We start from the raw sequence: 15,890 nt of genomic DNA, 5'->3' as shown, positions 1-15,890 counted from the left end.
AAAGTTTGAGTTTGCCCAATATATGTGTGTGTACTGTGTGTCATTATTATGTATATATAAATACAAACACATTCATGTATATATTTAAGAAATATTTACAAGTATATGTATTTATTATAAATTTTATATCATTTATATTATATATAAATAAAAATATTTTGTACATAACATATTTCTGTAACATATATACATTAATTTGTTTGTATTTATATATACATAATAATTACAAGCAGTACTCACACATTTATTAGGCAAACACATACTTTTATTTTGTATGCGATTACTCGCGATTAATCATTTAACAGCCCTAGTTTTAACTTAAAATGTAAGTGTTCGTGCTGCCTTAAAATTTAAATTTAGTCAACATGAAATGTTAAGTTGTACTACATGAAAACATGAATATTTGAGTTAAGTAAGCTTAAAATTTTAAGAGCATGAACACGTACTTTTTTGTTGAAACAACTGTTTCTTTTTTTGTTTTTTGTTTTTACAGTGCACTTAAGTCCTACTGAATGGGTTAAAAACAGTACACTAAATTTCAGCTATTTGCATATAATATAAATCTAAACTACAATGCATTTCATTTATTTGCAGTTAACATGCAATTAAATGTCTGAAAACATTACATTCAGTTTGCACTGAAGTATATTTGTTTAAATCATATTATTTTCAAAATAAATACTCTTTTACTCACTTTCTGCATGATAAAATGCAGAAAATGCTTAATCGTTTGTTTTTGACATGAAAAGCTGCGTGTCCAACCAAACGTTATGGTATTTTGGTGCAAATTCATCTTTTATTTGATTATACTGTATTGCTAGTACTAATTTGGCTTAGTTGGCATGTTGTTGGTAAATAGCAGTTCTGGTGTTGTTTATGCATTTACAACATCAAGCCAAAAACATTTGCCTATTGATGGGTCAATGCAGTTCATATTAATATTAATAAACTTCTATGTTCGACATTTTGTACAGTAACTATTTGTTGTTACTTTCACAACTTGATTTTCAATGCAAAATCTAGTTTGTGATATTAAACCATTTGAGAACTACTGATCTAAACTATTTATATATGAGAAATAAAATACTTGGATAGATAAACAAGTATACCTGGTCACTAACAGATAAAAAAAAAATCAGCCTTAAGATTTTTAACAACATCTGCAACATTTTTCTGTTAATTTCCATACCATTTCTGGAGTGAGACTTGAACTACACATGCAATAAATGTTCACAGTGGTGGACTTTTTCACTCATCTCCATCATATCACAGGTCTATTGTAAGCCGAAAAAATGTCATTAGCACCTGCTCAACAAAAGCAGGTGCCACAGCTGTCCAAAGTGTTTATTCATTTTAAGCCTTTGAGAAGTTGGTGATCGGTTACTCTACTGTGTACAGATTGCGAAATACACCATGTTGTCTGTTCGTTCTCCCAAATGCACTGCGGTGAGTAACTGCGCCATCTGTAATCTACATTACCATACCCTCTTTTGGCCTTGGCCCAAACCCGTGACCACCCCAGCCCCTCCCACATACCCAACAAGCACCTACCAGATTTTCTTGGCGGTTGCTGATCCCCTGAAGCTGAGACGGGAGGTTGGGAGTTCAGTTCTGGGAAGTCCGGGATCTGGGAACAGTTGTAATTCACCGCATCTGTCCGGTGGAGAGCAGAAGAGAAACTAAAACTAGATTCCTGCATTCAAAAGCCCACCAAATTTGCACCCTCCCCTTCCAATCCCCCATACCAAACTGAGTTTCCCTCTCTCTCTCGCCTTTTTTCCGAAGCAGTTCATTGCTTAGACAGCAAAAGCGACGCAAGTGAATTAGTGCAAAACAATGGTCGGCTCTGGGTTATAGGGATTCCCTGTGAATAGGTGGATCAGGGTAAACAAAGTGCAGAGTCATTGGCGTATGTGTGGAGTTCAATAGTCTAGCTGAGGCAAGAGGGAAATGGTCCAAGAGGCTCATGTTGGACCTCTCTTTCCGACAAAAGGATGTAGGCAGAGGGCATGTATGTTTTGAGTGACTGTCTACCATTGCGCTGGTACCTTGGAAGTACAATTCAATGGTTTGTAGAAACATTTAACGTATTCTGAAATGTCTACGTTGTATTCAGACTAATTTTGGTGCTACAGAACAAAAATGATGCCATTAATGATGCATTACCTCCATCTTGACTCTGAAGACTCTGTAGATAGAAAAAACAATAAGGAAAGTGATTAGAAAAGATGATGCTGTGATAGCTGTGTTACTCTAAATTGCTACATTACTGTTACATTATTAAGACTTTTAAAGGCAAAGTGTGTAATTTCTGCTTTTTACCAAACTATTTTCACCAAAGCATTGCAAAAATAATGATTTTCAAACAGGTTATCATAAAACTGCTATTGGATGAAAAAAGTACACACTTTACATTTAAAAGTCACAGTTAAAAATGTCTGCATGTCATAATATTAACTAAATATCAAACTGTAGAAGTGGCCCCCTGGAACATACTATCAATCTTTTTACTTTATATGGCAAATTTTTCATTCACAAACAAAAATTTGCAAATAGTTACCCATTCTATCCCCTAAACTTACTTCTAAAATCTCTTCATCTTATACAGAATAAAAAATATCTAAGATTTCTGAAATATTTTACAAAGGTATTTAAAGAAAATCCATGTATTTAGATGCTTTCCTTATGTGCGCTTGTTTAAATATCTTTGTAATGTCATTGTTATGTCATTCACATTGTGGTGTTTTTATTTGTTATTCTTTATTTTTTTATTTATTTACTTTGGTAACAATTTTTTAATTTATTATTAATGTGTAAGCATTTGTGTTTGTCATTTGTTTAATGTATAATTACTGGTTATTATTTTGTAGTTTTGTATGTGATCCCATGGCTATGTTCTTGTCTGTTCAACCATTAACAATAATAATAATAATAATAATAATAATTAAAAAAAAAAAAAAAAACTAGAAGTGGCAAATGTTAACAAATGAGAACTAATTTGGACTTTTCTGAGCTATTTTGGTAATAACTTGCATCAAGGTGATTTTTTTGTTCTTTTTCTGTGGATGTATGGAGATGCATTCAAGTCATGTTGGAATGACTGTATTTAAAAAGTCATAATTGCAAGTGGGGAACTTGAGACTTGGAGGACGCAGTGGAAGTACCATCTGTAGTTGATGGTAAATTTGTTAAAATGTGTGATTTTTGTTCGTGCAGAACAAAACTTGATAAGTTGCATGTACAAAATAAACATAAAAAAGCACACTTGCACATTCTTTCTCACTTTGTAGAAGAAGAATTTAACCTTTATGTATTTACTTGCATGTAAGTAAATAAAGAGAAGGTGCATCAGCATCTTGATTAAATGAAGTGATTTGAACACATCATAAGAACAACTTTCCAACTCGTAAATACGAACTTTCAACGAAGACTTGAATGCACCATTAGTAACCCTAGCGAAAAATAAATATACTAAAATGTATTTACAATATACAAGTATACCACAAATACATTTACATATTATTTACTTAATAAAAATACCCTGCAATTGTACTTTTAGTACACTAAACTGGTACATTAAAAAGTCTGCTAAACTGGAACAACAAAATTTGTATTTAATGCATTTTGATTGTGCAGAAGTAGTGCTGAAGACCAGCTAAAGATATACTTAAGTATATGTGATTGTGCTAAAGTGGAACTGTTGCAAGTATACTTTAGATACACTTTAAATAATATCAGTCTTTAAATGCAAAATATTTAAAGGTCATTAAAGGACAATAAAACATATTTTAGGCTTAATATTAAGAAATGTGCATTGTAGTACTCCAAATAAAGATTAATTAGAATTTTTATATCAGTAATCTTGAGCGATATGTCAGTAAATATGTTAATAGACTTGAACTATACCTAGTATAAATAAATGCATTTTAAATCTATTACTTTTTTATTAGGGAACTCACAACCAGTGTTGCCAAGTCTGCAGTTTTGGAAAATGTCTGCGGGTTGAAGCGACCCCAATAAGGTAATATTTAGGCCCTGGAATGCTAATTTTACCAGGGGAACACTGCCAAAAAATGTGTATTTTACCCCCCAGAATGCAATATTTAGTTTTGGGCTAGTTTTGAGTAGCAATAGGGTGGGTTTTGTTGTGAAAACCCTGCCCACAACACAGTTGCATTTAATCAGTTATATTATGTCTGTCTTCTATTACAATAAATGCCACTTGCTCTGATATTTTGTCTAATGCTATGATATTCAGACATTTTAAATGTGGCTAAAGTGTCTATACACTTTCTGAGGCCACTCAGTTGTGTGCTCTTCTGTATTAAGCATCAATTACCTTCTGTAGATCTTCAATAGATCTCTCTGTTTCCCGCAGTCGCTGTCTCAGAACTTGCTCTTTAGCTGAGATCTGTGATTCTTCATTCTCCAAAAGCAGAATTTCTGATTCCAATCTGCAAAAAAACAACACACCAATAAATTATTAGGTTGCATACAGTACGATGAATAGAAGTATTTATAAAATGCTAAATATCTTTTAGGAACTTTTTTTTTTCTATGCAAAAAAAAAAAAAAAAAATAGATTTTTTTTTTTTTTTTTTTTTTATATTACATAAAAATATAATTTTGCATTCTGTGGAACAAAATCAGACAGGTCAATGCACTTCCTTGAGGAAAACTGAGAACTGTAAAACCAAATCTCCTGTTTACTGTATCACAGCTTTGAACTTGAAGTGTTTTTTTTTTTCAGGTGTACAGATGTGCTGCCCATTGAGTAAAATCACTGCATGGAATGCAGTCGTGTGCACACATTGTGGAAATGAATGAGACACATCCCTTCACTGTCAATTAACCCATGCATATTCCTCTTTTCCCAGCGGACTCCATTCTCATTCATTCTGAATGCTGGCAGCCAATGAGGAAGCTGCCGGCGGAGGAACCCGCGCTGCCTCCGCCCATGAGAATTTCCTGCTATTGTTTGGATCGCTGAGGTTACGTGGTCTGCAATAACAAAAGGGAAGGAGCCTTCCCACGATTCCTGATGAAAATTCCTTCTACAAAAGGACATGTGCTATCTATGTATACAAACACATTTGATGGCCATGAATGCATCAGCATTTGGCGCTGTTTGAACGTTTTGTTTGTTTTTCAAGATCAAATTCAAATAAAGGAACCTCATTTGGTTTCCTAGCTTTTTTGGAACTTGAAACGAGCTGTTAGGCTTAACGTCCCAGCTGATGACAGTATTTTCATTGTGGGTGAACTATTTCTTTAACATCTGTGGGCAACAAGTTCAATTGTGTGTTTTAATCATAGCTTGGTAATGAGGGGTTGCCTGCAGTAGAATGTATTTATTCTGTATTTGTGCAAGACTAATTAGTGATCAGTGGAGAACAATTAGCTGGAGGCGTCTGAAGATGAGTCTCAACTACACACACACATGCTCAAGGATGCAGACATTCCCAGACACACACATACACAAACATATACACACACGCAGCAGGAGGTCAGGACATGTTTCCAGGCTCACAGTGTGATTTGGAGCTCAAAAGAGAGGAAACACACCAGCGACAAATTACACCAGTTGACAATTGAGCAGGAGAGAAAGCGATTCCACAAGTGCCGCCAGTGTGAGCAAAAATACACACGCTTCACTTGTAACTGACAGACTGCTGTCTTTCTCTTTGCAGCGACATGCCAACTAGCAGTCATTAGAGCATCAGTAGACTTTATTTTGATGGTCCACCAACACACACTCTACAGACTGATGTAACTTTGCAAACCCTAAACTAACAGTCTACTAAAACTCTAATGAGAGTTTAAAGTATTATAGTTATGTGAATTTTAGCCATGCTTTCTATGAAAGATTATTCTGTAAATAACAATATACTGATAACAGTAATACGCCTAATAAATAAAATATGAGAATAACTAAAAAAAAAAAAAGAAAGGAATATGCAACTTATTTTCTTACAAAGCTACAGACTCAGGGAGCACAAGAGTGGCAATGTAATGGATACATAGACCCAATTCTTTAAGGCCATCTAGTGGTGGAATCATGTTACAGCATGTTTCAAGACCAGCAAGGTAAAAAGGAACTAAAGAATTCAGACAGGCTTATATGTGACCCTCGACCACAAAACCAGTATATTTTCGGGTATATTTGTAGCAAAGGCCAATATTACATTGTATCGGTCAAAACTATCGATGTGTCTTTTTTGCAAAAATCATTGGGATATTAAGTAAAGATCATGTTCCATGAAGATATTTTATAAATTTCCTACTGTAAATATATCAAAACTTAATTTTTGATTAGTAATATGCATTGCTAAGAACTTCATCAAGACAAATTTAAATGTAAGTTTCTCAGTACATAGATTTTTTTTTGCACCAGATTTTCAAATAATTTATCAAACATCAGCTTATTTATTCAGTTTATTTATTATTTATTATTGCACAAGCTTATGTATTCAGCTTTCAGATTATGTATACATCCCAATTAAAAAAAACAAAACAAAAAACCAAACAAACAAAAAAAAAAAAAAAAAAAAAACAAAAAAAAAAAAAACAAAAAAAAAAACACATACATAACTTTTTATGACAGTCCATTAAACACGCTGACCTTTTGTGTGGCATGTGGTATATGGGGTAAGTTATCACAATAGAATGTAAATAAAATTAGAAATATTAAAGGTTATTAAAGAAGTAAAACAAAATATTAAATGAACAAAGCCATAATTCATAAAAGATGTTTAAAACATTAAAAAATGCTAAAAAATTATTTTATACCCATTTAAAATGTAAAAAATAAATAAATAAAAAAAGAAAAATCTGAAAAAAAAAAAAAAGACTACTCCTACATAATTTATCACACCCCCATTGGACTGTTTGAGTTGGTTTCTCCCTCTGTTGCCCATATTTGGTCCTTCCTGTTCCTGTCCTTGTCAAGTCATTATTAGTTAATCACCCACACCTGTCTGTGTATGGTTACCCTGTCTGTATTTTGCCTTCGTATTGCGCCTTTCTTACCCACGACTTTGACATAATTATAATAAATAATATCAATTTATCAACTGTAATGAATAAAATGAAAACGTAAAACATAACAACAACAACAAAAACACTTACACAATTTCAACTTTCTTTAAATTTTACCTTTATTACAAAGTTAACCCACTTGCTCAGACAATAGCTATTACAAAATATAATGATTTTTAAAATGAAATAAGTTTGAAGAACAAATTAAAACAACAACAAAAACATGTCTGAAACAACGAACCACTGAGAAAATATTCCTGCAACTGGAATTTGCTAACAACTTCTCCTTGTGACAACTACCCTAGTAAACAAGTAATAGATTTAAAATGCATTTATTTTACACTGAGTATTCAAGTCTATTAACATTTACTGACATATCGCTCAAGACTTACTGGCAAAAATTGTAATTAAACTTTATTTGGAGCACTACTCGTGCACAATACACATGTTTTAATTTTAAGCCTAAGATTTGTTTTAATGTCACTATTGATGAGGACTGTATGATCTTTAAATACTATCGTTTTTTAAATGCAAAATATTTCAAGTGTACCTAAAGTATACTTGCAATAATTTCACTTTAGCACAATCAGATATACTTCAGTATATGTAGTTGGTCTTCAGCACTACGTCCACACATTTACAGTGCATTAATCACAAAATTAGCTGTTCCAGTTTAGCAGACTTTAAATATACTAGTTTAATATACTAAAAGTACAATTGCAGTGTGCATAATATGTAAATGTATGTGTAGTATACTTAGCATGAGTAAAATGTATTTAAATACATTTTAATATATTTATTTTTTACTAGGGTAAACATGTCTTTCTTATCCTCTTGTGACTATTTTATGCTTAAAATATATTTATCAGTTGTGTTTTCCTACAAAACGCCATGTTGGACATTGAATGTATATATTTGGTATGATGTTCGTGACTCAAAGCTTTTTCAGAATAGACACGACTCTCATGAAAGCGCCACAGAGACTTTTATTTTGACAGTTTAGGAAAAGAAGAAACAGGAAATCAGTCCCACAGTAACATCAACATCCATAGCTATGAATGGAGCGTTTCTGTGAGCGATAATTGTGTGAGCACACAAGCTTGTGATTGTGTACACCAGGCCCTTTCACTAGCTATATGTTTTCTTTAATAACTGCTAATGCAGGACTTCCATACACAAATAACTAAAACAAGAGTTTGTTCAGTATAGTGTGAAAAGCTTGATTTGAACTAAATTATTATCTGGCAGATTTATCAGTTATTTAATATTTCAGTGTTATTTTTTCAGTAAGCAGATCCTTTTTACCATCACAGAAAGACTTCCATGCATCACACAGCCTGTGAGCTGTGATGGGTGTTGACCATGACTCATTTAAAAGCACACTTTTCCCTTTTTTCTTTTTCCAAAACTCAGTCTGAGGTCAAGAGTGCATCTTGTGGTACGTCTGGATGAGCTCATACAGGTCTCACACCCACCACTGACTTCCTGCATTATTTCTCACGCTTCCTGACTGTGTGCATCATTTTCTCCTATTGGTTATTTCCATTGTTCTCCCGTTGGATTTTTGCTACTGTATTGCAGTGAAAATACTTTAATACAATGATTTTATGATGTATGATTTTATTTAAATCATCTTAAATAACTAAAGCAAATAAAATAATAGTATATGGTTCACATTTACTGTTGTCTGGTGACTTTTCATGAACAATCCAGTCATTTCAATAGTAATATTTGATTCTGGACCACAAAAGTCTTAGTAGCACGGGTATATTTGTAGCAATAGCCAAAAATACATTGTATGGGATTTTCTTTTTATGCCGAAAATCATTAGGATAGTAAAGATCATTTTCCATGTAGATATTTTGTAAATTTCCTACCGTAAATATATCAAAACTTAATTTTTGATTAGAAATATGCATGGCTAATAAATTCATTTAGACAACTTTAAAGGTGATTTTCTCAATATTTTGATTTTTTTGCACCCTCAGATTCCAGATTGTCAAATAGTTGTATCTCGGCCACATCTCACATCAATGGAAAGCTTATTTATTCAGCTTTTTTCAAAAATTTGACCCTTATGACTGGTTTTGTGGTCCAGGGTCACATAAACACAATGAGAATTTTGTGTGAAATTTTTGAATTTTTCACCAAAATTTTGCGACTTCACCTTTATGTAGAAATAAAATGTTATTTATAAATACCAACTTAATTCATGAATGTTCTGGAGCCAATCAACCACTGCTAACTATGTACGCTCGCCTTTATTTTCCCGCCTTTATTTTCCCAGATTTTCACATTTGCAGACATTCCAAATCTATGACACGCATGTTTACTAAAACCTCAGCTAGACTCATTATGAAACTGGTGTGAGGTCGTCGCTTCACAGCAATGACTAGCGATGTTCCTGTACTCAGCCAGAGTTCATCAGCAGCAGAGCCCCCCCCTCCCACCCCTCCTGTTCCCATGACAATACATAGATTGATTGCTTCCTGTCCAGTTCACCAGATATCAAATCTGAATGGCCGTAAGAGAAATCTCTAGGACTTCTACAGTCTTCACATTGTGTTTTTGTCGCTACCGTCGCTATTATGAGACGACAACATGGAGATTCGACTCTGAGGTGTCCTCAGACTCACAAAAGACTTGTTACTAAGGCAACGCTCATTATGGCAAAATGAATCCATGTGTGACTTTGTTGTCAGCAAAATACTGCATAAATTTACTTCAATATTCTCTTGCTAAATACTGAAGAAAATGAAAGCTCTCCATATAACAGTGGCTAAAATGAAATAGCACATGTCCAAACCCAAACACACACACACAACAACCCAAAAACAATTGTTAAAGAATTATACTTGACTATAACTACCCTAGTAAACAAGTGATAGATTTAAAATGTGTTTATTTTATACTAAGTATAGTTCAAATCTGTTAACATATTTACTGACATATCGCTCAAGACTTACTGATATAAACTTTATTTGGAGTACTACTTGTGCACAATGCATATTTCTTAATATTATGTGCAAAATGTGTTTTAATATCACTATGCAAAAGTTCAAAGAATTCTTTGAAATTTTGCCATCTGGCCGGTGCTACTGAGCCCCGAACACCAGGACAACCAGGCACAAGAACAGTTTTTTCCCCCAAGCAATCCACCTTATGAACAATTAAATGTTTCCCCCATTGTGCAATAAAAATATGTGCAATAACTTTTTTGTGCAATAACAATATTTATTTGTTTATTTAATTTTTGTCTATTTATAATTACATATGTGTATTTTTATTCTCATCTTATTTTTATTTTCTGTATGTTGTTGCTGTCTCTGTGCACTGGAAGCTAATGACACTAAAACAAATTCCTTGTATGCGCAAGCATACTTGGCAATAAAGCTTTACTTTAGCGCAATCAAATATACCTAAGTATAATTTTAGTTGGACTTCAGCACTACTTCTGCACAATTAAAGTGCATTAAGTACAAATTTTTTTGTTCCAATGTAGCAGACTTTAAATATAACAGTTTAGTATATATTAGTGTACAACTGCAGGGCATTTTTATTAAGTACATAATATGTAAATTTATTTATAGTATACTTAGCATAAAATAAATGTATTTTAAATATATTTTACTATTTATTTTTCACTAGTGTAGTTTTAGAAAAATTATGATTTTTTATTTTTATGTTTTTGAAAGAAGTCTCTTATGCTCACCAAGCCTGCATTTGTTTTTGTAAAACAGTAATATAGAGAAATATTATTACAACTTAAAATAACTGTTTTCTATTTGAATATATTTTAAGAAGTAATTCATTCCTGTGATCAAAGCTGAAATTTCAGCATCATTGCTCCAGTCTTCAGTCACATGATCCTCTGAAATCCATCTAATATGCTGATTGTCTTTTTATTATTATTATTATTATTTTTTTTATAATTATGCATTTTCTTCTTTCAAAAACATCAAGCATTTACAAAAAAAAAAAAAAAAAAAAAAAAAAAAAAAAATTATTCCAAACCCTTGACCAAACCGGTAGTTTAAACAAGCATACTAGTATCTCAATAATAACTAACACTGTTCTGGAAGTGCCCCAAAGTTTTTAGGAAATATATTCCATGCTGACTGACTCAGTCAAAACAGTGGACGAAATTCAGTAGCACATGACATGTTAAGAGGCCTCAGTATAGTAAATGCAGTCAGTCTTATCTGTAACCTTGATGTAATGTTTATTTTTATGTGTCTCTTTCCTCCAGTGTTAGAGGAGAGACCTTACACTTTCTTTTCACCATATTAGGAGCTCATATCACTCAGTTGTATAAACAGTGTGTGTGCAGATGTGTCAGGGAGGTGCTTTATGAGTGAGTTAGTATCATGTCAACAGCACATTTTTCCTGGAAAGCCTGGTAGTTACAGCTTTACTTTAGACTCGGTGGCTGGGACGTCTTCTGTAATGATAAGTTTTTGGGAGAAGTCTGTCCTCGCAAGAGAAGCACTGCTGTTCAGTCCAGGCTATAGTTAAAACCACCAGCGCTACAGCCAAAACCATTTACCGTAAGCTGCTAGTTTTAATGCTTTGACATTATTTTTCAGGGTTTTTTTGCAGCAGGCAGGCATAATCTCATGCTTTGCGTTTTAATGTGATACAGCAATGTATCAGTTAGGCTGATTTGTTTAAGACGATTTGCATATTTCTAAATTATAGCCATCTGTTGATAATGCTGTTTGGTCTGCTGACAGTCAGACTTGTGCAAGTGTAGTTTATAAAAACACATTCCCACTCACAATCCTCCTTCTTTAGACAAAAAAGCTAAACTTTCTGCTTCTGGTTAAAATATGAGTCCTTTATACATAATATTGCTTTTTCCAGTGAGAAAGTCATCTGGTCTGAATCAGGAGTGAAATATGCACAGATCAAACACTGTTTACAAGCCAAAACAGTACAAAACAAATATGTGGGTGGATTTTGATGTGAGAGAACAACAGGAGACAGACTTTTTCACTGAAGGAGGCATTATTATGGATTATGGACTTATATTTTGGTTAGAAGTAAAGGTTTAAAGTAAAAACGTCCTTAATTGGTGGATTTGTTTCTTAAAAACACACAGCTTTTGGATTGATGGACTGGAGTGGTGTGGATTACTTGTGGATTATTGTTGTTTGGACTCTCGTTCTGACGGCACCCATTCACTGCAGAGGATCCACTGGTGAGCAAGTGATGTAATGCTACATTTCTCCAAATCTGATGAAGAAATAAACTCATCTACATCTTGAATGGTCTGAGTTGGCGTACATTTTCATCAAGTTTTAAGTTTAAGTCTTCTTTTTATCAACTCTGGAAAAGAAAAATTCTTGAGTTCCCATTTATTTTGGAGAATCTCCTCTGCAGGGTACAGAAATAGCCAGCAGCCACTCCCTCGGTCTCCATACTCCTGCCACAGAGGCGGTTCTATCGCTTCATTCCTCCCTCTGTCCTGACAGAGGGATTTCTGTGTGAGTCCACCCTGCCCCGTCACCCCCACCCAGCAGTCCAGGAAATATCACCTGCCACCCACAACCAGCACAGCCGCACAATGATCTGAACAGTCGCCCCGTCCATTTGACTCAATTATCCTTCCAATGACAGATGGGAGCTTGCAGCCCAAGGACATTTGTCCTTTGACATTTTTTTAAGTACCCGTAAGTGAGTGCAAACTTGTCCTTGTAAACTTGTAAACCTACAGGAGGTAAAACCTTCTTCTAAAATCTTAAAATAACCTTCCCGACAATAAGTGTATGCCCTATTATACTGAAAAATTACCTGTTGAGTCACCACTGACAGGGAAGGTTTGTTAAACTCAGATCTTGGTTTTGTGGTCTATTATTTACATTATTTGATGAAGTCTGTTAGCAGTGCAATGGGCAGTTCTCAGTGTTTTTGGCCGCTGATGGATCTGCGGCTCGCTAGCCTCACATAGCAAAACTCTGAACTATTTGCAAATGGTTTAGTCCAAATAACTGCTTATTCCAGACAAGAACCACTCACTTAGTCTAACTGACATGTAGAATGACCAAGCACAGCTGGTTTTCTTATTGTTTAGATGCAGGTTTATCTGAAATTGTTGATGCCATAATAATAGACCAGTGTGGAAAAAACTCATATAACTAAAAAGTGCTGACCAAGTATTGACTGCTGATTTTACAGATTTAGAGATTATTTAGTATTAGAAGTACCATTACTATAGTATTTATTATTATTTTAACTAGTTGCTATTTTTATTGATACTATGCATTTTTATTTTAGTTTTCATTAGGTTTCCTTTCATTTTAAGTAATTTAGTCATTTTCTTTGGAATTGTACTTCATCTTAAACTTACGTAAGAGCAGTTTACAGCATTTCTAGTTTTAATTTAGTTTTCCCATCTAATATTTATATATATATATTATAATATTATATTTAAATATTATAACACAATAAATAATCTGACACAATATGATTTCTAGAAAGGAAAATCCAGGTGAATTAATAAATTATGAATAATTTACTGCCCTTTTGTGAATAATATTTAATTATTTAATCCATAAAATGTAACTGTAAACTGATTATGAGCATTTTAAAATGTAATATGTGGCCCTGGACCACAAAAGAAATCTTAAGTAGCATGTGTACATTTGGAGCAATAGCCAACAATACATTGTATGGGTAAAAATGATTGATTTTTCTTTTATGCCAAAAATTATTAGGATATTAAGTAAAGATTGTGTTCCATTAAGATATTTTGTAAATTTCCTAACATAAATATATCAAAACATATTTTTTGATTAGTAATATGCATTGCTAAGAACTTTATTTAGACAACTTTTTCCATGGTGATTTTCTCAATATTTAGATTTTTTTTTTTTTTCCCTCAGATTTCAGATTTTCAAATAGTTGTATTCTGGCCAAAAATTGTCCTGTCCTAACAAATTATACATCAGCATATTTATTCAGCTTTCAGATGATGTATAAATCTCAGTTTCACAAAATTGATCCTTACGACTGGTTTTGTGGTCCAGGGTCACATATTTAATCACATATCTAATTACAAGCACTTTTTTTATTATTTTTTTAAATATGATTACATAATCCTGACTGCATATAGTCGGTTACTACCCAACATTGGATGGAAATAATTGTAAATATCACACCACTTGTTTACCCTGGGAAAAATTCAACATCCCAAACAGACATTCTAACACGACATCCTGTGCAGAAAGGAAATCCACCCTAGAGACTTAATAAAATCTAAACAATGAATTGGACGTTCCATGGATGACATAATGGAAGGGCAAGTCAGCAATCAACTCAATGATGTATTTCAGAGTATCCACTCATTACTGTCAAACAGAGTGTAAGAGCATCATCCGCTTCAATCACAAACTGATTACATAATCACTTTTGAGGACCAAAGGTAGCGTAACTTATGTAATATGAGTTTTCAAAATCCAAACATCTTGCAAACACTCCCACACAGCTCACTTCAACTGAATAACAATGGATTGCTTTAAAACCAGAAAACCAGTTAGCCTTCTAAATAGCATTCAACTCTTGAGATAACCAGTCTCTTTGGCCTAGACTTGCTCCTGCTGGTTTCATCAAACATTCAAAGGCCTTGAGACATTCAACTTCAGCCTTTTAACAGAAATCAAAAGACTTTCCAGGCCTCTAATTAAAAAACCCATAATAACAGAAGGCACATGCCAATACACTAAACCTCAATTAAGCCAACTTAGTTTCCAAGAATGCCGATTTTCACAACAGTTATATTGGAATATTCCAATGTTCCGACACTTATTGTTGGAATATTAATTGTTTCAGTGGTGATCTGGGCCTTAGCCATGGGAACTTCTACATCAAATGAATGGAAAAGAATGTAGGTTTAATGAATATCATTAAAAACTATTTTATTAGTATATGATCATGTGCATCTGTTTCTTGTTTATGCATAACCTGCCTTCTTATTATATTGTAAATTAAATTCCCAATGCATTCCAGTTTTGTTTGTAATCAAATTCAGTTGATTAACCTACACCACAGCCTTGGTCAGTATACAAATATCAGTGTGCTAGTAGTACACTTATAAGTGTACTATTTCAGTACTCCTTGGGACTAAATTGGCCCACTTTCTAGTATATAAATGTATACTTTAAGTATAACAGTAGTAAACTTTGAGTACACAACTAGTTTACATCTATGTTTTTTGTTTGCACTGCAGCTATACTAAAAGTGAACTTATAGGTATACTGATTTTTTTTTTTACTAATGAAATACTTTCATAAATAAGGAAAAAAAGAGAGAAAGAAACAATCAACAATATTTTGAACAAAAAGCTGTTCAAGACTATGCACTGAATTCAGAATGATAATCAAAACGTAGACGGAGTCGATCAACACCCCAAAGCTTGACAGTTATTATTACCTCTTCATGGGTTGACATTTTATTCAACAATGTTACACAATTTTGATGCTGTTTTATGTCTGATAGATTAAGTCTGGAAGCATCTGTTGTTTCGGTATCTTCTTTGCTTGTGTTTTGGAAATTCTGTACAGAAGATGTGTAATAGCACCTACTACCATATAACAATTAAAACATGGATTCTCTGAGCATAAGTATAGCTCAAATATATTTTGACTTTAGTATAAATAAAGTATACTTAAATGTAACTTTAAGTATATCTCTGAGAAGTACATAAAGCATATTTCTGAGAAGTAAAGTATACTTTTCTATTTTTAGTTTAAAAGAAGTATACTAATAGCACACTTGAATAATCTTATTTTTCTTCTATAATTAGCTTCTAGGCTTTCTCATGCCAGTATCAATGTTTTCTCAGGCTTCATCTA

At 33.2% G+C, this 15,890-nt stretch overlaps 1 protein-coding gene across 4 annotated transcripts in view; it reads right to left on the bottom strand.

The window, feature by feature from the left end:
* LOC127171492 (A-kinase anchor protein 2) overlaps positions 1 to 15,890 on the bottom strand; it is a 112,259-nt gene that overhangs the window by 58,798 nt on the left and 37,571 nt on the right. For all 4 annotated transcript variants that reach the window (XM_051120171.1, XM_051120172.1, XM_051120174.1 and 1 more), the window contains 3 exons: positions 4,340 to 4,454; positions 2,167 to 2,188; positions 1,552 to 1,653 (listed from right to left, as the gene is read on the bottom strand). In XM_051120171.1, coding sequence (XP_050976128.1) covers positions 1,552 to 1,653; positions 2,167 to 2,188; positions 4,340 to 4,454 — 239 coding nt within the window. The remainder of the gene's footprint in view (positions 1 to 1,551; positions 1,654 to 2,166; positions 2,189 to 4,339; positions 4,455 to 15,890) is intronic.

This window comes from Labeo rohita, chromosome 10 (assembly GCF_022985175.1).
Source record: "Labeo rohita strain BAU-BD-2019 chromosome 10, IGBB_LRoh.1.0, whole genome shotgun sequence".
NCBI classification, from domain to species: Eukaryota; Metazoa; Chordata; class Actinopteri; order Cypriniformes; family Cyprinidae; genus Labeo; species Labeo rohita.
This window is presented reverse-complemented; position numbering and strand designations above follow the sequence as displayed.